At 39.7% G+C, this 24,261-nt stretch overlaps 2 protein-coding genes across 6 annotated transcripts in view; one reads left to right on the plus strand and one right to left on the minus strand.

Moving 5' to 3' along the window:
• The first annotated feature begins 1,532 nt into the window (after positions 1 to 1,532).
• On the plus strand, positions 1,533 to 8,197 carry RBIS (ribosomal biogenesis factor). 4 transcript variants are annotated; one of them, XM_017521819.2, is made up of 4 exons: positions 1,533 to 1,666; positions 4,900 to 5,016; positions 7,680 to 7,796; positions 8,072 to 8,197. In XM_017521819.2, the coding sequence occupies exons 2-4, from the start codon at positions 4,903 to 4,905 to the stop codon at positions 8,141 to 8,143; spliced, it is 303 nt and encodes a 100-aa protein (XP_017377308.1). In that variant the 5' UTR covers positions 1,533 to 1,666; positions 4,900 to 4,902; the 3' UTR covers positions 8,144 to 8,197. The 4 variants fall into 4 exon arrangements, with proteins under 4 accessions (XP_017377308.1, XP_017377309.1, XP_017377306.1 ...); XM_017521820.2 differs by having other exon boundaries at positions 1,534 to 1,648; XM_017521817.2 differs by having other exon boundaries at positions 1,547 to 1,677.
• The window catches only part of E2F5 (E2F transcription factor 5), a 45,214-nt gene continuing 29,128 nt past the window's right edge, over positions 8,176 to 24,261 (minus strand). Inside the window, exons 2-8 of one of the 2 annotated variants that reach the window (XM_017521813.2) lie at positions 20,801 to 20,910; positions 18,818 to 18,979; positions 15,809 to 15,852; positions 14,518 to 14,582; positions 12,940 to 13,207; positions 10,153 to 10,197; positions 8,176 to 8,940 (exon numbers count right to left, since the gene is read on the minus strand). In XM_017521813.2, coding sequence (XP_017377302.1) covers positions 8,831 to 8,940; positions 10,153 to 10,197; positions 12,940 to 13,207; positions 14,518 to 14,582; positions 15,809 to 15,852; positions 18,818 to 18,979; positions 20,801 to 20,910 — 804 coding nt within the window. In that variant the 3' untranslated portion in view covers positions 8,176 to 8,830. Of the gene's footprint in view, positions 8,941 to 10,152; positions 10,201 to 12,939; positions 13,208 to 14,517; positions 14,583 to 15,808; positions 15,853 to 18,817; positions 18,980 to 20,800; positions 20,911 to 24,261 lie in introns of both variants that reach the window. The other variant, XM_017521812.2, reaches the window with a different exon arrangement.

The following is a 24,261-nucleotide window of genomic DNA, read 5'->3' on the forward strand; positions in this document are numbered from 1 at the left end:
GTCTGGCTTTGTCAATTACTAGTTTGTTGTGTGGCTGCCGGCAAATCACTTAAACTCGTTCTGAATCTTAGTAGTATCATCACTTGCAAAAGAGGAGTGGTTTTATCACCTTATTTTGGTACCTAGAGCATAGTGTAGACTGAAATCTTGTGTAAGCTGCAAAATCGCATATAAATGTCAGTTCTACTGACAGAGCAGGAGCACTGTCATCTCAAACACCGCGGCTTTAAGTTTCAGCTTCCTTTCTAGCCTCATGCATTTCAAGTAAATCACTTCTAACTACAAGCAGACAGTAAAACAGATAAGACAGCTCAGGCACAGTAGGAAGCAGGGGGGAAAGTCTCTTAGGTAACTGCCAAACTTCACCCTCACACAATGGGCCCCAGTAAAACCGTGGGCACATTCCTTTCCCTTCAGGTACACTAAGATAGGGAAGCTAAAAGCAGACTCAGGGAATATGCTTGCAACTGCAGAAAGATGTATGGGAACAGACACGCAACTCTCCCTCCCAGATAAGCACAAGGAAGAGGCACAGAAGCAGTCCAAGCCTCTGATAAACTCTCCCACCCTGAATCCTTAAAAACTCTTAGTCTGGAAGGGTGTGGCTCTGACCTAAGTCGGCCAGCCGCCCCTCTCAGGTTTATTTAAAATAAACCTGTCCTTGTTGACTGAAGAGTCATCCTTCGTGTTTCTCTCATCTTTAATTCTAACCATCTACATTTGTTTGCAATCCAGCTTTTCTTATGACCTCAACAAAAAGAGACACGTGAAAACTTAGTTTTTATAGGATTATTCTCTTGGAAGAACTGAGTTAATTTTCTTAAAACAGAAAAACCTAGAAGACGTTATGGGTTGAATGTTTCTTAAAACATAAAAACCTAGACGACGTTATGGGTTGAATGTTTTAAGCTCCTTGGTACCTGTTTTATTTGTATATTTTATACTGTGCCTGGTTTCCTGTGCCTTTGCAATGCTGTCAAACATTCTCTTTTTGAAATAAGGAAGCTGCAATGAGAAAAGCATTTCTATCTCACAGCTCATTACAAATCTTCCTTTCGGAGATTATACCTTTACACCTTTTCCAACCTCAAGGTTCCCTCTACCGCCAGCTGAGCCCTGGAAACCACCCAGAGGTGCACAGCACCCCCGCCTGGGAGCGTGGCAGAGACAGCCGGTAGTCCGGGACGGAGAGCTGACCTCCAGTGCGACTGTCTTCACTGTGCAGTCTCAGAAGCACCTCGGGAAGTTTCTGCAGAAGTACCCATGCCGGGAAGGCGACACTTGGCTGGGTCTATAAGGCCCCAAGCTCGCTTCAGCTCAGGACAGACCTGCAACACCGCGGAAGACAGGGAATGCTAATGAGACTGAACTTCCGACCGGGCTCTACGGGCGAGGCTTCGCTCTTTTACCTCACCTTGCTCTGTAGAGTTGGCTCTGTGGGCGGCACTATGCCAGGTGGGTGGGAACCCGGTCTGTGGGCGGGACTCCTGGGAGGGCGGGGAGCAGAAACGCCGCTCGGTGGACCGGAACTACGCTTTGTGGGCGGGGCTACGGCTCGTGAGCGGAATCCTGACTGGTTCATTCTCCCCCGAACTTCCTGGACGCCGTACGTGCCAGATGGCGTCACCTGGAGCTTAAGAAGCTGCACGCAAGTATTGAATTCCTAGTGAGAGTTTAATAAGTTTCCTGGAAGGCTGGCGGGAAGTTTGTAGGGGTCGGGGTTAGCTTGGGCAGACCTTGTGTCGGTTTGGTCGCGCTCTGCCTCAGGTAGCCCTACAGGGTAGCAGGCCCGCAACCCGGGTGCCTGTTGGGCCCTCATCTCTTGACGGAGTCCCAGTTATGGGCTGTGTCCTTCATGATCAGTTTCCACGTGGTTGTCAGAGAATTTCCCTCCCCTCCCACACCCCCGCTAGTGTGTTACTTTATCCACGAAACTTGCTTAGGTCTCCAGCTCTAGTAAACTCCACTGTGTGCTGCCTGCGCATGGTCCGTGTGTATAGTAGTGTCATGTTCAGTATAATACTGATCTTGTCTGCGTATGTTCCGTATATATCTTGTCATTTTGTATGCTCCATATATATTTTTTATGTATTAAATATAAGTTCTCTACCACACCTAGCATGTAGCAATTGATTAATATATGCTAGATGAGTGATTGGATTTTGGTTACTATCGCAATGATTTTATTTTAATGTTTATTTATTTATTTTTGAGACTGAGCCTCACTCTGTCGCCCAGGCTGGAGTGCAGTGGCGCGATCTCAGCTCACCGCAGCCTCTGCCTCCTCGTGCCTCAGCCTCCCGAGTAGCTGGGATTACAGGCGCGTGTCACCACTCCCATGTAATTTTAATTTTTTTAGTGGAGATGGGGTTTCATGTTGACCAGGCTAGTCTCGAACTCCTGACCTCAAGTGATCCACCCGCCTCGGCCTCCCAAAGTGCTGAGATTAACAGGCATGAGCCACTGCGCCCGGCCTGGAATGATTTTGGATTACTTAATTTGAGGAGTTTTATTATGTGTATTTTGTTTTTTGTGTCTTCTTTAATAATCACGTATTTTCTGCATTCTTTAAGTAGGAGGAATACTGTTGAGGTTCAGAAGCATTGCTGTTTCTTTTAAGTAGTTCCTTAACTGTTCACAATGTAGCCAAGGGTATGAAGTCAAGTCTATGACTGAGCAAAGGAAAAAAAGGAAGAATGTTCAAGGTGTTTGTGCAAGAGAATAGTTAGACCAGGCTGGCTAGAGCAGTGTTTATAGAGGCATAGCAAGAGATATGTTTGGCAGATTTAGGATAGATTCAGCGTGCCAGTAATATGCCAGGCCAAGGAATGTTGCCCCTTATGCGGGAGAGCTGTTGAATGTTTTTAACTTTGGGAAGGTCAATGGCATAGATATCTTGGTGCCAGTTAGCCACTGTGCAGATGGCTTAAGCCAGGAGTTGGCAGACTTTCTGTAAAAGGCCAGGCAGTAAATATTTTGGACATTGTGGGTCACAGTTGTAGCAGGAAAGCAGCCATAGCAGCACATGATTGAATGGACATAACTGTATTCCAATTAAACTTTATTTTTTAATTAATTTAATTAATTGACACAGACTCACTCTATCACTCAGGCTAGAATTCAGTAGTGCGATCTTGGCTCACTGTAACCTCTGCCCTCCAGGTTCAAGCAATTCTCCTGCCTCAGCCTCCTAAGTAACTGGGATCACAGGTGTGTGCCACCACGCCCAGCTAATTTTTGTATTTTTAGTAGAGACAAGGTTTTGCCATGATAGCGAGACTGGTCTCAAACCCCTGAGCTGAAGCAATCCACCTCCCAAAGTGCTGGTGTTGCAGGAGCAGCTGCAAGAAACAGAGCCCTCAAACACCAAATGGTAATGGAAGGAGTTAATTATTATGGCCGGGAGCCACAAGGGATAATTTGTCCAAACTCAGCTCCTCTAACAAAGGGAGGCTCTGCCTTTATATAAGGCTTATACTCTAGATATTACACGTGGAAGAACCTTAGGCTTACAGCCTTAGAAATCATATATGAAAGAGTTTCGGGTTTACAGTTTTAGGAATTACATGTGAAAAGATTTCTGGTTTACAGTGAAAAGGTTTCGAGTTTACAGTTTTAGGAATCACGTATGAAAGGGTTTCGGGTTTACAGTTTTAGGAATCGCATGTGAAAATGTTTGGTCTCTGGATGGAGGAGTGGGGTGGGGGTTTGATCTTGTTTTAAGTAAAAACAGTGTCTTTCGGAGAGTTTCCTCAGTACCAAGCATGTTTACAGGAGGGTGAAGTCAGGAGGTGCCCGCGGGCCAGCCTTTTCTTCTATTGAAATGCAGTACAGAAGACAGAGTGGGGAGGTAATCCCAGATGCCTGGGTCTCCTTCCTCACCGGGATTATAGGTGTGAGCCACTGCACCCGTGCTTGGCCTCCAGTTAAACTTTACTTACAAGGACAGGTGCTTGGTCCATGGGCATAGTTTGACAAACAGTGGTCTGAACAAATGAACTTAGGGACTTCAGCCCTAACCCATTCCTCAACTAAGCAATACTATACCATGTTTTTGTATAGCTTTTATAATTATACATGAGGTACAATGCCATATAACATTATCTCTGATCTAGTCTGCCTGGCTGTTAGTCCTGGCATCTCCTGGCTATTGACAGTGTGACACTGGGCAAATTAAGTTCTCTTTGCATCAGTTTTTTAATTTGAATCTCTAAGATGGGGATAATAGTACTTCTTACAAAGGAAATATTTTAAAAATTATTCCTCATATACATTTTTAAAGGCAGATTTGAGAGAGGTTTTAAGGTAGAATTTACTGGCTTAATGCATCTCTAGCTACGTAGCAAAGACAATATCCAACATTTCAAGGCAAGAGCCATTCACATAGAGCTAATATGGAAGTCATAAAAATAATTTAAGAGGGAGAGAGGAAGGTAGGTACTGAAGGATTAAGGACTGATTTTGATGGGATGCACAGGAGAGAAAGTGGGAAGAGTAAAAAGGAATACAAGAGAAGTCAAGAAGGAGACAGATCAGTCTCTAAAGAATGATAGGAACCAGAATAGCATAGTAGTATGTAGAGGGTTGGGGGGTGAGGTACTGCTGAGAATAACAGTTATTGTGTTGATGATATTAATGAATTCAACCAGCGGATATTAATTGGATGCCTCCTAGGGGCCAGGTACTGGGGATACAGAGAAGAATTAGATACATACTCTGTACTCAAAGAGCAGAAAATCTTGTAGGAGCGAAAAACATAGAAATAACATAAGCATCAACTTTACAAATAATCAATAGTAAGATGGAATTTCTTAGATTTAATTGGTACCTTTAAAAACTTAAAATTGACTTACGGTTCATAAATGTGGGCAATTTGATTGTATTTCTTTTCTTTTCTAGACAATGGCCAAAAACAAATTAAGAGGGCCGAAGTCCAGGAATGTATTTCACATAGCCAGCCAAAAAAACTTTAAGGCTAAAAACAAAGCAAAACCAGTTACCACTAATCTTAAGAAGGTAAGTATTAGTTAAGCATTCTGACTGCATTGTTTACAAGTAAAGTGTCATTGTAAGCTACTGAACAACTGTATGCTATTACTTTTTAAAAAGGTTCTTAGTTTTTCCTAGAAAGGTAAGGTTGGTTTCAAGCATTTGTCTAAAACAAAACAAAAAAATAATCCCCTTTCGTGAAAACAAATGTTGAAAAGAAAAAAACATTTTAACTACAAATGTGTGAAGCTTCAATTTAATAGTTTTACTGGCATAGAACTCATTTAAAAACCATAGTACGGGAAACAGTTCTTATCTTTGAACTCAAATATAAGAATATATTAATAGAGGCTAGACATGGGATGTCAGTGAGCACCTATTCTTTTTCTCCTCAGTAATTCTTATCTCTCTGAAGACATGTGCAGTTCAGATAAAAACCTGTAAAATGAAGATTTAAAATATTTATTGAAATGCACAATTTGAAGTTTTCTTTTTTTTCTTTGTTTATATTTCAAAATACTTGAGAAATCTCTTCATCAAGATTAACCAGATTCTTTTAAGAAAAATCTTTAAGAAAATGTTTTCAAGTTTCAGTAGTAGGTGGAATCAGCTCTCCAGAACTCAGTTTAATTATAATAGACTATAGAAATCTCACATTTTATCTTTCAACTTTCATGAGCTAGCTGAGTTAAGCTTTTATTTGAACAGTTTGATTATTTTATAAATGCTAAGGATGAAATCAAGTGATGGGAGTTTTGGGGATGACATTTTACATAGGATGGTCTTCATAGTTGACATGGAAACCAAGACTAGAATGGTAAAGAGCTAGCAATGCAAAGAGCGAGGAAGTATTGGGAGTAGTATATTCAAGGCAGAGAAAATAGCAAGTGCAGAAGCCCTGATCTAGGGAAAAGCTTGGTGTGTTTGAGGAATATTATTTTATTTGGACAGGAGGTACAAGAGAGAGATCTGTGGGTAGGCAGCATAAAAAGGAGGTAAGGATTTTTTTTGTTTGTTTTTTGAGACGGAGTCTCACTCTGTCACCCAGTCTGGAGTGCAGTGGCGCAAACTCAGCTCACTGCAACCTCCACCTCCCTGGTTTAAGCAATTCCCCTGCCTCAGCCTCCCAAGTAATTGGGATTACAGGTGCATACCACCATGCCTGCTAATATTTTTGTATTTTTAGTAGAGACAGCGTTTCACCATGTTGGCTAGACTGGTCTGAAACTCCTGAATTCAGGCAATCCAGCCACCTTGGCTTCCCAAGGTGCTGGGATTATAGGCGTGAGCCACTGTACCCAGCCGAGGTAAGGGTTTTGAAGGAGAAATTGTTTGGCAGCAGCAGTGAAGAACAGGAGCACCACCCCTACCTGTTACACTCAAAAGAGGAGGACTGAAAGGGAAGCTGTTGTCAGGGGACTTCCATTATGACGAGAAGGTCATGGAAGGATTCAGAGATGTACTTATGTTAGAAGGCACTAAAAGTATTTGATCCAGATTTCTTGTATGGATGAGGGATGACATCACTATAGCCTAGAAAGATTTTGGTCACTGTAAGGATACAGGAAAAAACAAACTCAGTTTCTCTTACTCTCACTCTCCTACAGTCACGCAACACTTCTGATACCAGATTTGTGGGGGGTTTCACCCACACCTAACAATTCTGCACGTGAATTTTCAGCAGGCAGCAGTTGGGTGTTTTATTTCAAATCTGACACTGCAGACCTGGAGATAGCATCAGATTCCACAGGTTGAGAGTTGAGTCCTAAGCCTCTCCCCGACTTCCAGTGACAATCGCAAGCCCCAGATGTTTTACCTCTTCGTCTCACCAACCACCTATAAATAAGGGTTCCTGTGATCCCCTCCTTGGGTTCAATCAGTTTGCTAGAGCAGCTCACAGAACCCAGGAAAATACTTTTACCAGTTTATTTTATTATAAAGGATATTACAAAGGAGGCAGATGCATAGCCAGATGGAAGAGTTGCAGAGGACAAGGTACATGGAAAGGAGCATGGAGCTTCCCTGCTCTCTGCACATTCCACTCTCTAGGAACCTCCATGTGTTCAGCTATCCAGAAGCTCTTTGAACCCAGTTCTTTTGTAGATTTACGGAGGCTTCATTATGTAGGCATAATTCATTACATCATTGGCCATTAGTGTTGGGCTTAACTTTTATCCCCCCTCCTCTCCCTGGAGCAGAAAGTCCCAATCCTCCAACCCTGTGTTTTTTATCTGATCAGCCATCATCCTGAAGCTTTCTAGAGACTCCCAGCTACCAGACATTCTCATTAGCATTCAAAAGACACTCTTATCCCTCTTGATAGAATGATTTAAAAAGCTGTTTGACAGAAAATGAGGATGAAGACACACACACACACACACACACACACACACACCACACACACACCCACCCAGCCACCCACCCACCCCTTAATATGAATCACAATATCACAGTCACATATTTTGGCCTTCTGTACCAGGAAGTGCAAGGCATATCCACATAAATCCCATTTTTTAAAAAACAAAACCTTTTGTCTAAAATTTCCCAATAAGTCTATAAGGATTTTAGAGTGAATTATCTCTAATTTCTTGGTAAGAGTTTTTAGATTTTAGATTTAACAGGGTTAAGGTTGAATGTGTCTTATCTTTAATGTTTTGAGATCATCGATTAATTTTTTTCTTTTTTAAAAGATAAACATTATGAATGAAGAAAAAATTAACAGAGTAAATAAAGCTTTTGTAGATGTACAAAAGGAACTTGCACATTTCTCAAAAGGTCTTTCACTTGAACCTCTGCAGAAAGAACTGGTAAGCAGAAATCATTTGCTTTTTTTTATGGCTAGCAAATTGAAATCTAATAAATTTTCAAAGCTTGTAAGTTGAGTGTAATTTTTAGTAGTACTTGGCTCTCTAATATACTTGGCTCTATAGTGTAAATAGCATATCCAGTCTCTAAAACATTGTCTGAATATACAGATTAATTGTTCTACTTCCAAAGGTATGACTAGAAAAATTGGCTAACAGATTATGTAAGTCATTTTGCTTGTTGTCTGCATTTTTAAATACAGTCTTTCTCCTTTCAGATTCCTCAGCAGCGTCATGAAAGCAAACCAGTTAATGTTGATGAAGCTACAAAATTAATGGCTCAGTTGTAAAACAGTAGTGATTCCCCACAAAGACCAATAAATTAAATGTTTTATACAATTTTATTTTTAAAAATCTTGTTAATATACAGGCATTGGCACATTTTAAAAACAAACTACATAAACAGATCTTTCCTGTAACCTAGGAAAGTGGAATGTCAGAAGTCAACAAAACGTGATAAACTTAAAGTGCTAAAACAGAAGGCACTTCACAAAATCTGTTCACTGAAACAGTTACATATCCTCGTTTACATCCTTCACTTTACAAGTGGCAGTGAATATCTGTTTGGATAGAAGGACATACAGAAATACAGGCAGTTTCGTGGCAGTAAAAATATAAGACAAACAAGTAATGAGCCCTTGGCCAACTTGTTTTTGATGACCTGTAGTGTCCTTTAACTTTCCTCTTGTAAGAAGAAAAAACAGAAGGATTCACAATTAGAAGAAAAGTTGAAATCCAGAACATAGTTACTTTTGGGAGTGGGGAGGTTTGCGGATATTAAATCACTTATCCCCTAAAGCAATCAGAGCCCTTTGTTTTTTTAAGTTTTGTGAAGTAAAGAAAGTATTAGGGAAGAACACTTCAGAATCAGTGAACTAAAAAGGTGTTACATTCATTATTTTAAATACTTAGGTTATTAAGAAATCTAAAATGTTACACAGTTAGAGGTAGATAACAGTCCCAAGTTTCCATGGAATCTAATAATTTAGTATCTGGACATCAAACAGATCACAAACTCCTTCATTATCATCTAAATTAAAGTTGTAGTCATCTGCCGGGGTAGGAGAAAGCCTTAAGAGAGGAAACACTGCAAACAAAAAAATTCAGTGTTAAAGATGGTTTCTATATATGGTTAATGATCTTTAACAGAATAGTATCACATACATCATTCCAAATTAAAGACTTGTGTAATGTGTATTTTGAAAGATTCTCATTTAGTAACAATTGATACATTGATTATTGATATTAGATTGAGAAATAGAAGTCAAATTTTTCATTGGTTGAACTTGTCACTAAGATAATGTGACTAAAAAGCATTAATGAGGCTAGGTGCAGTGGCTCACACCTGTAATCCCAACACTTTGGGAGGCCGAGGCAGGCGGATCACTTGAGGCCAGGAGTTCGAGACCAGCCTGGCCAACTGGTGATACTCCATTTCTACTAAAAATACAAAAAGTAGTCAGGTGAGGTGGTGGGCGCCTGTAATCTCAGCTACTTGGGAGGCTGAGGCAGGAGAATTACTCAAACCCAGGAGGTGGAGGTTGCAGTGAGCTGAGATCACGCCACTGCACTGCAGCCTGGGTGACAGAGGAAGACTTCGCCTCAAAAAAACAAAAAACACTAATGAAAGTGTTTTGTTTGCCACTTTGCAAACAGAAGAATGAACTGGGCTTACAAAGTGTGCTGATGTTCTCTGCTTCTACATATATGTTTACTATACCTTTAGATACTATAACATTTGCTAACTTATCTGCTACACTTGGTAGGTTTCTACTGTGTTTGTTAGGAACCAGGACTCTGATCCAAGAACTTACAGAAGGAGAGAAATTACTAAAGTAATTTGCATATTGTAGCTAACTGATATTTCAGAATTTTTCAGGTTAGAAGACAATGTGGTTAATGTTAATACTAATTCTGTGACTTCATATTGGCAGCTTGAAATTGGCCAGGGTAGGGTTATTTACAAAAGCAGGTATTCAGATCACCTGCTGATTTAGACAAGTTATTTTACTCTTCTTGGACCAGATCCTTCAGGAGTGGAAAGGGCTACAGTACCAACAGTTTATTTTCAATGAAGTTGAGAAGCATCCCCATATGGATTCCTTTTCCTCAAAATGCAAGCAAATAAAAATAAATTCTAAAGGATGCCTATTACTTACTATAAGTATTAAGGGAGAATTTTCATGAATCTTCATAGTAAAGCAGTTGGCAAATATATGTTCATTTCTTTTCAATCATGTTTATAAATTCCACAAAAGCATTACTGATGAATGAGTTAGTAAAATTTTAACCTACTTACCATCAGAAGACATTAACTCATCAATGATATCTCCAGTAATAGATCCTGCTGGAAACAGTAATATGATAAGGTTGTGTTACATTTATGTTAACAGTAAAAGGTATTTATATTTAAATACAAGTAGTCACTGCAGCAGCTTGAGTGAGATGCATATTTACGAGTTCTTTGTGGATAGATTGTTTTCATGAGCACCTATTCTGTGCCTGGCATTACTTGTAAACTTCCAAACTGAAGACGAAGACCAAAAAACTCATTATCTGCCAGGTGTGGTGGCTCATGCTTGTAATCTAGCATTTTGGGAGGGAGGCTGAGTGAGGCGGACCGATCGCTTGAACTCAGGAGTTCCAGACCAGCCTGGGCAATATGGCAAAACCCATCTTTACAAAAAAATACAAAACAATGGGTGTGGTGGCACATGCCTATAGTCCCAGCTACTTGGGGGACTGAGGTGGGCGGATCACTTGAGTCCAGGAGGTTGAGGCTGCAGCAAGCTGAGATCGCACCATTGCACTCCAGCCTAGCAGACAAAGTGAGAACTTATCAAAAAAAAAAAAAAAAAAAAAAAAGACTCATCATCGTTCTACCAAAACTGACTCAGTTTTACAGTCAGTAGTTTCATAATTCTCCCAGTTACTCAACCTTAAGACAGTGTCACTTTCCATTCCTCCTGTTAACTTTATCTCTAGATCTTACATATCAATGTTATTTTGCCTAACAGTGTTTGTCTAATCTGTTCATTATTTCTCTTCCCAATCCCACTGTAATCACTGTTTTAGCCTCTTTTATTGAGATAAGATCTCGCTCTGTCAGTCAGGCTGGAGTGCGGTAATGCTTTTGTGGCTTAATGCAGCCTTGACCTCCCAGGTCAGTCCTCCCACCTTGGCCTCCCTAGTAGCTGGGACCACAGGCACATGTCACAATGCCTAGCTAATTTTTAATTTTTTAATGATAGGTGTGTTGCCCAGGTTAGTCTCAAATTCCTGGGGTCTAACCATCTACCTTCTTCGGCTTCCCAAAGTGCTGGGATTACAGGTATTAGCCCCACCACACTTGGCCCTTGTTTTAGCTCTAATGTTCTCTCAAATACATAACTGCAAACATCTACAATATCCATTGCCTTTGATTTCTGTTTCCCAGGGCAATAAGCATCTTTCCTAATTATATTACTACTGTACACACCATTATAGCTAATTGCGCTGTTTCCTTGGTCACAGATCTTCACTGGTTTATTGGATAAATGTCTTAACTACCTTGAAATTCAAGGCCCGCTCTACTGTAGCCCCAAATTACTTACCTTAGTTAGGATTTCCAAATATGAAACCATATAATCTTAATGCTCACTTTTTAAAAATACTTGTTGAAGCCAATGTATTAATTGTGACTAAGCTGAATGATGTAAAGCATGCCTGCTTTACATTCTAATTAGATTATAAGCTTTTAAGGACTAAATTTTCTTTTTTTTTTTGAGAGACCAGAGTCTTACTTTGTCACCCAGGCTGGAGTACAGTGACGCTATCTCAGCTCACTGCAACCTCCACCTCCTGGGTAAAGTAATTCTGCCTCAGTTTCCCAAGTAGCTGGGACCACAGGCATGCACCACCATACCCAGCTAATTTTTTAGTAGAGACGGGACTTCACTATATGTTGGCCAGGCTTGTCTCAAACCCCTGACCTCAGGTATTCCACCTGCCTTGGCTTCCCTAAGTGCTGGGATTACAGGTGTGAGCCACCGCACCCAGCTAGGACTACGTTTTCTATTGTGCATCCCAATGGCCTATAGTATAGACATATTTACAGGGGAAGGAAAGGAGTAGATGTGGGCAAAAAGAAGCTAAAAAACTCCATGTCCAGTTAGATCTCGTTAGTGTCCCTTTTAACTTGTGAACTCCCATTTTAGCAATGAGACACATCCCGGAGGTAAAATAAACAATTTGGATTATACACAATATAGTTCTAAATTATCTGCAATATGATATTTATATTGGCACAATTCATTCATTCAGTAGTCACTGAGAGATTACCTACCATGCTCCCTTTATTTGGAATCAGTAAGGTATTGCTGAATTAAGAGTTGTGCTCTCTACTCCTGATATCCAGTGTGAAGGGCTTTAGCTTTTTTATAGTTTCATAGATGAAACAATTGAGGAAAGCAAGATTTCCAGTGTAATTGGAGTTGGGACCATTTATCACTTCTATAAAACTGAGCTTCCCAAATAGAAAGTATAACAGAATATGGAGAAGCAGGAGGTGTAAGTCACTGTGGTCTATACTAGTTTGAATTTTCTTAAAGGTAGTTGGAACATGTTTCACTAATTTATCCTAGACTTACCAAGCGATGAAAGAGCCTTATCAAGTAATCGTCAGATAAAAGCTTACATCCCTATATATGCCACAAATGGAAAATTCTGCACCTGACCTTGTGATAGGCTGCAGTCAGGCCACAGTCAACACTTTATTTCATACAAAAATTAAAACTATTGTATAAAATAATCTTCAGGCTATGTGAATAATTCCACACTTAAGTACTTAATAGAAACTTTGTCTGATGTACAAAATTACAAAGAATTTTGTATAGCCTGACCTTCAGGCTGTGTATAAGGTATACATGAAACAAATGAATATTGTGTTTAGACTTGGGTCCTATCCCCAAGATATGTTATTATGTATATGCAAATATTCCAAAATGTCCAAAGTGCTTGGGACATTTCTGGTGGCAGAATAAGAGATATCCAGTCTGTATTTATGTTTCTCTCTTTGTAATTTACAACAGAAAGGCTCTGAACCCACCTGAAGATATATCTGTAGCTGATGTCTGCTGCACAGTCTGGCTTCTTTCAGAGACATGTTGCTCAGGCAGGTTTTGAGTTGCCGTGCTGGATTTCTGTGGAGTCACTGGAGTCAGGGACTGCGAGGAAGGCTGTGTGAGGTCATCAGGTGGGGGAACAGGAAAGACCACGGGCTTAGATGAACTCGATTCTTTATTTATAAGCAGCACATGGATAGGTCCTGAATGACTCTTTAGATTGATCTGGTATTTCTTTTGTCCATTCTGACCCTTTGAAGTTATTGGATGTAAACAAATGTATAATTACTAACATTTCCAGCTAACTTGAGACAGTAAAATAAGAAAGGCAAAGCTATTATGGACTTATTAAATTCACACAAAACGATAAAGTCATTAAGTCAAAACATAAAAGTAGAGGACTAGAATCGAATGTAATTTTGATGTCCCTAAACCACTAGTTTCTAAAAAATAAGCTTTTCATAGATACTGATCATCAAAAACTGTCTGTTGTAGAATTCTGGCAGCCATCCATTGTTACCATGTATAACTATATATGTCAGGGCCCAGCACTGCTCCAGGCATTTTCCATATACAGGAACTCTATCCGCTGGTGTTGGCCACTACAGATGTGGTCATTTCAACATGCTTCACAAATCAAACTCTTTTTTTTCCCCATCTGCAAGCATAAAGACAGCTAATTTCTCCTACAGAGAAATAAATATAACATTCGTCCAGCTGAAAAAAGTAATCTGTATCCTGAGACTTGACTCCAGTAATACAAATGTCTAAATGTAAACTTTTTTAATAAGGGGGGTGGGAGAAGGAAGTAGATAACTTTCAAATTAGTTTGTTTTAAAAAATCTGAATCTGAAAACTAAAATCATGAGACTCATTTATAGATTAGAGTTGATAAATGTCTTTGACTTAATAAGCCAGACAGTGTTTTATAAAAGACCTAATTTTAAGGAATTGACTGTTGACATTTACATTTAACGTTTTCCTCAGTGGCGATTTTTATACCAGTTGTAGATGTGGTCACTTTAACTGACTTTTATAGATTATTGGCCATATCATTAGTTGTTTCTAACTTAAAATATTCAAACTAAAATAATTATTTAATCAAAATATTAATAAATTATTTGATTACTTGAAGATAGATTATCTTGGGGTTAGGGCCCAAGTCTAAACACAGTATTCATTTGTTTCATACACACCTTATTCACATAGTCTGAAGATAATTTTACATAATAGTTTTTGTTTTTGTATGAAACAAAAATCACTTGTTAAAGCATTCCGATTACTTTTAAAAATCTGACTATTTGAGCTAAACAATATCAACAAATGACTAAAGATATGCCCAGTAATCTTTAAAAATCATTTATGATTCAGTTAGTTCTATAATTTTACCAAGGTATTAAAGACATACAAATTCAGGTATCAATACTTTCAAATATAAAACTTGAAAGGAGTAAAAGTGATTACACAACAATTAACTCAATTTCAGCTAAAGAAAATATATTTGTCCTTCTTGAGACGGTAGATTCATTTTTTCCCACTTACGTAAAAGTTACCCTACATACCATTTCTGGAATGGGTACCTCCAGTTGTGTACCAGAAGGTGCCTGAATGGCCAAAAGTGTATCACCTGGTTAAAAAAATATATATAAAAAGTTACATAAAATACTGTTGATCATGGAATATGGTGGCAAGAGTGTGGGCTCTGGAATCAGGATGTTTGGTTTGGTTAAATCCCAAACTAGGTGACCTTGAGCTTTGATTTTGAATTCTATAAAATGAGAGACACACAGCCTACTGCATGGATTGATTTTGAGGATTAAATGAGATAATACATGTATTCGTAGCTCTTAGAACTGGGTAAAATACCCAAGGTTAGCTGTATGATTCTCATTAACAAATTCAGCTCAAGCTGATTTTGCTTTCACTAAGACTCCTGTAAATTCAGATTCTTAAAACCCTTTAGCCTCAATGAAATAACACTGTTTACTAGAACTATTTAAATGTCTGAGGATACTAGAGATTAGGTATGAGACAGTGAAATCTTGAGCTTAAATGAATGTATTATTTTTGAAGCCAAATTCTACAACAGATCTCTGCTGAGTTGCTGATTAACAGAATTCTTCCCAAACTTCCTTAAACAACTCAGGAAATACAGTGGCAAAATAGAGCAATAGGACCATACATATTTCCAACATAGGCTTACACAGAAAGTCAGATTCTACTTGATGAGGTATTTGGCAGAAATTTTTTTAACAGGTGGATAATACACATGCATTTAAATATGCACAATTTCATTTTACTTGTGCTATCATTTTGGGACACACGTCCCTCCATTTTAGTTACATTAATAACTATAGTTATTAACATGATACTGTTATTTTAAGGAGAATTGAATAGGAATAGGTTTCCTGATTATAAGATGGATTCACCTCATTCTTTCCTCATGGTTTCTCTGGGTTTCATTTGTGATCAGCATACTTGCTGCATATAATTTCATAAACAGTGCTGATGAGAACCATGTTCTAGTTCAAGTCTGGTCACCAACTCTGTGACTGTGTGACACAAAGTTGCTTAATCCTGCTCTGATTTCACCTCCCCTCTGCCCCTGCTCCCTTCCCCTCCCCCACACAGTTGATGCCTACCAGTGGAGCTAATGAACTGAACACTGTGAAAAGCAGTTATTCTCATGAAAACAGAAACAAAAGCAGCCTATCAAAACATGGCACAGTGGAGTGAGAACAATGTCCACAACTTCTGAAAATAACGACAGGATGAGGACACAGGGAATTCCGAATCACTCTACATTAAATAGGCTGAGAGGAAGAATGCAAGGAAAAGTCTAATGGTACTTACCATTAAAGCAATTACAGATGTCTTCATGAGTTACATAGGAAAATGTGCTGTCGTAGGAGTTAAGGAACAACATTTATATCAAGCCCTAGGCATTTAAATTAAAGATAATACATCCGAAAGTCAAAATAACTAAATCACCATATGAGCAGAGGGACTGCCACACATGGACAGATTAAAAAAGAAGTCTAGGCCAGGTATGGTGGCTCATGCCTGTAATCCCAGCACTTTGGGAGGCTGAAGTTGGCAGATCACCTGAGGTCAGGAGTTTGAAACCAGCCTGGCCAACATGGTGACACCTTGTCTCTACTAAATATACAAAATTAGCTGGGCTTGGTGGCACATTCCTGTAATCCCACTACCAGGAGGCTGAGGCAGAGGAATTGCTTGAACCCAGAGGCAGAGGTTGTGGTAAGCTGAGATTGTAACATTGCACTCCAGCCTGGGCAGCAAGAGTAAAAAAAAAAAAAAAAAAAAAAAAAGTCTAGTTTAGAAAGGCAAAGACAATCAAAACAGTTCCCATCCTTTGGTCTTAGAAGAAGCCATCCTGATTTTTGTAACATTTCAGGACCCTAAGGAGAGAGATGGAAAGCAGTGCACATTCTTCATGGAGGCAAGTGCTACTGGGGGAAGGGAATGGATGGGGAAAGGAAGGCCATCGGCAACCATATCAGCTTCCACATCAAGAATCTTCTGGGATCATTGTTTTTTGTTCTTGTATGAAATGGTCAGTCCAGTCCAGCCACAAGAGGAGAAGCTCAGAAAAACAAAGTTTATTATACTCATAGGTCCTAGTGACAGGAGACAAGGTAGGCTACTCAGGGCCATGTGGTTAAGAAACCAAGGTTGTCAGGAGACAGAAGACAGGAGCGAGGGGAAAGCAGAAGCTCAGAGCTTTTATTGGTGTTTCCTTGGGAAAAGAAATGCAGGGTGGCCGGGTGTGGTGGCTCACTTCTGTAATCCCAGCACTTTGAAGGCCAAGGTGGGTGGATCCCTTGAGGTCGGGAGTTCAAGACCAGCCTGACCATATGCACAAAGGGATTGCCGCACATGGACATATAAAAAAAGAAGTCTAGTCTAGAATTGGTGAAACCCATCTTTACTGAAATACAAAAATTAGCTGCGAGCGCATGTAATCATAGATAATCCAGAGGCTGAGGCAGGAGAATTGCTTAAACCGGGGGGTTGGCGGGGTTGGGGGGAGGGTCGGGGGGCGAAAGCTGCAGTGCGTAGAGATGGCACCACTGCACTCCAGCCCGGGTGACAGAACAAGACTCCGTGGGTGGTGGGGGTGGGAGGAAGAAATGCAGGGTGGGGTGAACACTTTACGATTAGCTTGGATAATTTGGATATCCAATTAATATTTGGATAATTTTGGTTTGTTTTGTTTTGAGATGGAGTTTGCTCTGTTGCCCAAGCTGGAGTGCAGTGGTATGATCTTGGCTCCTTGCAGCCTCTGCCTCCTGGGTTCAAGCAATTCTCCTTTCTTAGCTTCCCTAGTAGTTGGGATGACAGGCATGCGTTGCCATGCCTGGCTAATGTCCGTACTTTTAGTAGGGATGTTGTTTCACCATGTTGGCCAGGCAGGTCTCGAACTCCTGACTTCAGGAATTTGGTCTTGAACTCCTGGGTCCACCTACCTTGGCTTCCCAAAGTGCTGGGATTACAGGCATGAGCCACTGCGCCTGGCCTAATTTGGATAATTTTGGTGGGCTCTAAGTTATGCAGGTAGTCCCTAGTTGTCTGGTACCTGGCCCTGGGATAATTAAGGCAGAGGAATATTGCCACCTGGGGTGTATGGGTGGGAGAGAGGAGGTCTGGACCTGGACCGGTTCATTTATATAGCAAAGGCATGCGTGTAGCTGAGCTCTTGCTGTTTCTAAGAAGTGGCTAAGTCACACACACACACACACACACACACACCCACACACCCAATCACATAATTTGGGGCATTGGGAGTGGCCAGCATCTTGTAAAGCAGGGCAGCAAAGTCCAAGATAAAATAGGTCAATGGCTTCCAAGATAAAATAGGTCAATGGCTTTTGAATTTCAGGGCTCCACAGGACATGGCTTAAAAACTCTCATTGTTTTCAAACAGTTGAGGGGCTCTGATCCATAGGAAGGAAATAACAAATGAGATCATGAAGTTCTTCACCAAATACATGAAAACATGAAAAGTAAATTATATTGTATACATTAGTCAAAATTTCACGAGGTGCTACAAGGTAAAATGTGGTTAGTTTCTTTAAGAGTACAGGTAAGTTCATAAACAAAGAGAATCACAGATATCTAAGAGAAGACAGTAGTTTGTAAGAAACACATGGATATCTCAATAATGTTTTTCCCCCAATATAATATGATGGGCACATACAACTTAGACCACTGTTCTCCAGTAGAACTATTTTGGGGTTCATATTAGGCAGAAAGTATCAAGGATTGGCTGTGGGCACATGATATCTTTAAATGAAAATTTTTCAAAACTTTTGAGAGCTGCTGAATTTTATACTTTTTTTTTTTTTTAAAGATGGGGTTTCCCCATGATGGCCAGGCTGGTCTTAAACTCCGGACCTCAGGTGATCCACCCACCTCAGCCTCCCAAAGTGCTAGGATTACAGGCATGAGCCACCGCACCCAGCCTGAATTTTATACTTCTGAACATTGAACACAACTATTTAAAAATGCTTATGCACTTAACAGTGGCTTCTAATATTCACAGATCCCCTAAGCACACTGGCTAGCATACTGCATTCTATGAATAGGTAGACCGAGAGTTGACTAATCTCTTTTTCCCCCTTAGTGCAACACAGGAATAATGCTAATGGATGTGTACTATATAACTTAAGGTAACATTTAAAAAATATTAGTATATAAGAATATTATAAAATTAAAATGTTTTATTCACTTATAAAACTTAATTGTCTAAAAACAGTTAAAGTGACCTTCAGACTGAAATAACATACACATACATATTCCAAAGCTTTATGTATATTCATAACTTATTTTAAAGGATATCTATTATTAATGGAGTCGTCCATTACATTTTTGATGCTTTGCTGTAGCCACAACTTCTGCTGATCAAGTTCTCTTTCCTTCAGTTCTAGATCTTCAATTTCAGTTTTAAGGTATCTTAATCTATCTATGACTTCCTTAGTATTACAGCCAGCGCCTACACCTCTTAAAAACATGAGAATTAATATCCTCAGTATGAGATCTACATTAATATCACTTAATTTTTACTGTAATAAAACTAACAGTAATATATTCAAGACAAAAGTCTTTACACTTAAAATCAAGCACTAAAATCCTTAAAAATTTTAAACACCATAACTCTTGCTTAGAAAATTTATTGATAGGAACAACCAAATTACAAAAATTCTCAATCTTCTCTAGAGTGGGTTTTTTTTTTTTTGTCATCTAGAAGACCAGACTGGTTGGTGACTGGGTGCCAAGAGAGTGCTCCACAGTCACACCAAGCAGTCTCAGGATGTGACTGGGGTGCTGGTAGAATAAATTACAACTTTTTTAGTATTTTGGTAGAATTTTGGCTAAAAAACAAAAAATTATAGTCAAAGGGGACACATTAGAAGAACAGAAATTGTTGGTTATATTCAAACGTATAACCAGGCCACAATTAATGACAACATGCATTTCAATCAATTGCTACTTACAAAGTACAAATTCCTATGAAAGTAGTCCTTGCTCTCAAGGAGGAGTAAAGAGTTAGGGAGAGATTAATACAAGACAGTATGCAATGTGTGCCAAATGAGTAATAGTTGGAGGGAGAACGTAAGATTTGAACTTTAACAGTGAAAATCAACATGCAAAAGTGTTCCTATTTCTCCACATACTCTCCAGCATCTGTTGTCTCCAGATTTTTTAATGATCGCCATTCTAACTGGCGTGAGATGGTATCTCAATGTTGTTTTGATTTGCATTTCTCTGATGACCAGTGATGATGAGCATTTTTTCATATGTTTGTTGGCCTCATGTATGTCTTCTTTTGTAAAGTGTCTGTTCATATCCTTTGCCCACTTTTGAATGGGCTTGTTAGTTTTTTTTCTTGTAAATCTGTTTTAGTTCTTTGTAAATTCTGGATATCAGCCCTTTGTCAGATGGGTAAACTGCAAAAATTTTTTCCCATTCTGTTGGTTGCCGATTCACTCTAATGACTGTTTCTTTTGCTGTGCAGAAGCTGTGGAGTTTGATTAGGTCCCATTTGTCTGTTTTGGCTTTTGTTGTCAATGCATTACTGGGTATATATCCAAAGGATTACAAATCGTTCTACTGTAAGGACACATGCACACGAATGTTCATTGCAGCACTGTTTACAATAGCAAAGACCTGGAACCAACCCAAATGCCCATCGACGATAGACTGGATAGGGAAAATGTGGCACATATACACCATGGAATATTATGCAGCCAACAAAAATGATGAGTTTGGGTCCTTTGTAGGGACATGGATGAACCTGGAAACCATCATTCTCAGCAAACTGACAGAAGAGCAGAAGATCAAACACCACATGTTCTCACTCATAGGTGGGTGCTGAACAATGAGAACACATGGACACAGGGAGGGGAGCACTACACACTGGGGTCAGTTGGGGGGAAATAGGGGAGGGACGGTGGGGGGTGCGGAGCTGGGGAGAGATAGCAAGGGGAGAAATGCCAGATGTAGGTGATGGGGAGGAAGGCAGCAAATCACACTGCCACATGTGTACCTATGCAACAATTTTGCATGTTCTTCACATGTACCCCAAAACCTAAAATGCAATAAAATAAATAAATGGGGGAAAAAAAAAAAGAAAATCAACATGCAAGACAGCAAGGGAACACCCCACTATAGGAGTGACAAAGAGGCCCAGAGAGGTGTGCTCAGGGAAAACCGAGGGGCCTAGTGAAACAGAGGATTTGGGAGAGAGAAACGCTGGAAAGGTCAAATTTTATAGACATGGAGAAGAATAAAGGTTTTAGAAGAGGGTGCTTTGTAACTTACTTCCACTGGATACTGTTTTTTGACTTTTTTTCAATTAAGTCAATTCCCTCCAAGACATTGGTAATATCATAAATTCTCCTTTTTTGTCTCACAGCCAAAGTATCAGCAGCCTGTTTAGGAAAGACAAAGAGAACAGTGAAATGAAGGACAAGTCATATTTTAGAGCCAAAAAGGGTTGATTATTAAGTCCACAGCAAGTCCAATCCTAAATTTGACCCAGTTGGTTGCTTGGGGACAATAGCTGAGCATGTTCAAAGGATCTCCCAAACACTGCGAATACCAAAGAAATTATTCCATTTAAAAGCTAGCAGATGTTGGAATAGAAAAAGAAATTAAGGTCATGACACAAAGCCTGCAAAAATAAAAGAACACAGTAAGAATACTTTGTGTCACCTTCTGGACTAATTCCGAAGAGGAGCTACTGATTGTCTGTCCATGTCACCTCCTATCTTACTTCTCTGTTCATAAACAGTCGCATCTAAAGACAGCCTTACTTATTTTTTAAAATTTTAAAGAATTACATTTCAGCAATTTATTTTCATAAGGAAGACACTTGGGATATTCTGAACTATATGCATACTCATAATACCATGAAATAAATATCTGCATTTTTTAAACTCATAATGATAACAGAGGAATGAATCATGCCATCCTAACACAAAGCATAAAATCAAGAAATCAGAATCAATAGCTCAAGATTGTACTAGCAACTACTACACAAAAACTTTGTTGTTGTATTCACATTAGATGAAATCAACAAAAACAATATATGCTCTCATGTTATAAATGAATTAACACTGTACAATTCCTCTGATTAGTTCCAATTCACATTTTTGATGTTTGTTCCCAAAAGAACAAAGAGAAGTTTTCAGAGTGTACAAGACAATAGCCTATTTTGAATGTGGAGCTATATTTTAAGATTCATGGTAGTTATGAATATTTATGTCTCTACTGACAATTTTCAGCATATTATCTAAATTACCTAAATAAACAGGATTTAGCTTAGCATAATTGGTTAACAGCTCTCCCAGAGAGCATCACTACTTGATTGTGTAAAAACCTAGTTTCTACAAATGCGCAGCACAGCACAATATTTGCAATCTGGACCTGCCTTCGTCCAGGAGCAGGTGCCACTGACAGTTATACTCACTGTACAGGCATTTGGGATCTTAACTGAAATGTCAGTTCTCTCAGACCATTTTTGTGTGTATGCCACCAAAACCCCTGGGTTACTACTGTCCCATCATTCAGGCCTTCCTCAAGAAGGGGATTCATGACTCTGTGGACCAGGAGAGTAGGCAGGGTGGCAGAAGAAGGAAAAATTGGAGAGCGGGGCTCTTTGTTCTCCAACTCTAAGTTGGCACTGTCTCTTCTAGAGAACCAGAAAATTAACAGGATTAGCCATGGTTTGTTTCACTGATACCTTCTTCCCTTGTACTTAGCAATTCTCTTCTTGTTTCATCTACTTTCAATAGAATGTTTACTCTTGATTTCAAGGCTGTTTTTATGAAGAGCAATAGACACCTGCAAAGTTAACTGCTGAGGTTTCATTTCTCACTTTCCTCTCTCTAGAGAAGTAACTCAGACAACTCCAAGCCATGGCTCTGTGTTATTGGTATCTATGTACTCACACACAAAAGCATTCACAGCCATAGCAACAGCACACTGGTTTTGATATTAGAACATGTTTGTATGAACCAGACCACAAAAGCTAGCCTAGGTCACTAGACAAACTGCCATGAGATTTAACTTTTTAGCTCAAAGTTTTAAAAAGGTATCTCATTGATCATTTATGTTTATTACTGCTTAACAATCACAACATTTAACCCTTGGTTTCCAAAACTAAACATTATTTCTCAAATACTTTACTATTTAAGTATGTAAATATGTAAATGACCAACATGTACAGATCATATGTAAAAGTCCTGGAGGCTTTTATGTTAGAAGTCCCCCCCTTTTTTTTTGGTCAGTGTCTCCCTCTCTTGCCCAGGCTGGAGTGCAGTGGTGTGATTTTGGCTCACTGCAACCTCTGCCACCCAGGTTCAAGTGATTCTTCTGCCTCAGCCTCCCAAGTAGCTGGGACTACAGGTACACACCACCATGCCTGGCTAATTTTTGTATTTTTAGAAGAGACAAGAATTTCATTGTGTTGGCCAGGCTGGTCTCGAACTCCTGACTCCAGCTGATCCACCCGCCTCGAACTCCCAAAAATGCTGTGATTACAGGCGTGAGCCACCGTGCCCAGCCAGCCCCATCATTCTTAAGAAGTTCTGAAGCTAGACACACTGAGATCCAATTCCAGGGCCAACACTTCCTATCTCCAGCTGGCCTCATTGTAAGCTCACTAAACCTCATTTCCTTTTTCATAAAATGGTATGAAAGAAGTATTGTGGGAATTAAACTGGATAATCTTAGCACAATGTCTACTGCATAGTGATTACTTAAATGTTGGCTAGTCAGCCTCATCATTAAATACAGGTTGAAATGGATTGTGGGTAAGATTGTGCTTAAGATTGGTTAAAGTCTGTGTGTATACAGACCTAACTTGTTTTACACAGTGTTTGAAAAAGTTGTGTGTGAATTCTGTAAAAGCTTTATTAAATAATTTGGGGCTTTAATACCTAACAGAATCATATCATGAATCTCTACCATACAATCATCACCACTACTTTCCTCCATTCATTTAACACCAGAATGTTCCAGGCTTGGTTCCGGGTCTTAACGATATAGTCATGACACAACAAAGTCCCTGCCCTCAAAGAAAGGAGGGAATTTAATAATATACAAATAATTATGTTTGGAGAGAATGCAGGCAAGAGGAAGGTGCTATATCAATAGGATTTTCAGGCAAAGAGCTCTCCGACAAGGTGACATTTGAACATTTGAATGGAGCAAGAGGCCCCTATGAATGTTTGGTGGCAGAACATTCTGGGCAGAGGAAGCAGCAAGCACAAAGGCTCTGAAGTGTGAAGGGTGCTTAACTCCTTCAAGGAGAAGCAGGTAGGCCAGTGTGGCCAGAATAATGAGATGGGAAATGGAAAAAGGAGATAAAGACAGGAAAGGAGGCCAACGAGAAGACGATGGAATAATCCATGCAGGAGATGGTAGTGGCTTGGATGGAGTGGGTAGCTATGAATATGGTGAAAAATGGTAAGATTCTGGTTATATTTTGAAGGTATGGCAGGCAAGGAGCAGGTCCCTAGAGAGGAATCAGAAATGACTTCAGTTTTTGCTAAGAGCAATTACAGATAAGGAACACTGTAGAAGGAACCAGTTTGGGGCACTGGAAATAAACTGACCTTGGGCTGACATCCACAGGGAGAAATCAAGGAGACCACTGGACATGAGAGTGTGTGGGTTAGGGGAGAGATCCAAGCTAGAGATATAAATTCAGTAGTCTTTAGTGAACAGACATTTTATACCACAAGATGGAATCCACTAGTTTGACATAGGAGGTGAGC

Source organism: Cebus imitator, unplaced genomic scaffold (genome assembly GCF_001604975.1).
Source record: "Cebus imitator isolate Cc_AM_T3 unplaced genomic scaffold, Cebus_imitator-1.0 Scaffold22, whole genome shotgun sequence".
In the NCBI taxonomy this organism is placed as follows: domain Eukaryota; kingdom Metazoa; phylum Chordata; class Mammalia; order Primates; family Cebidae; genus Cebus; species Cebus imitator.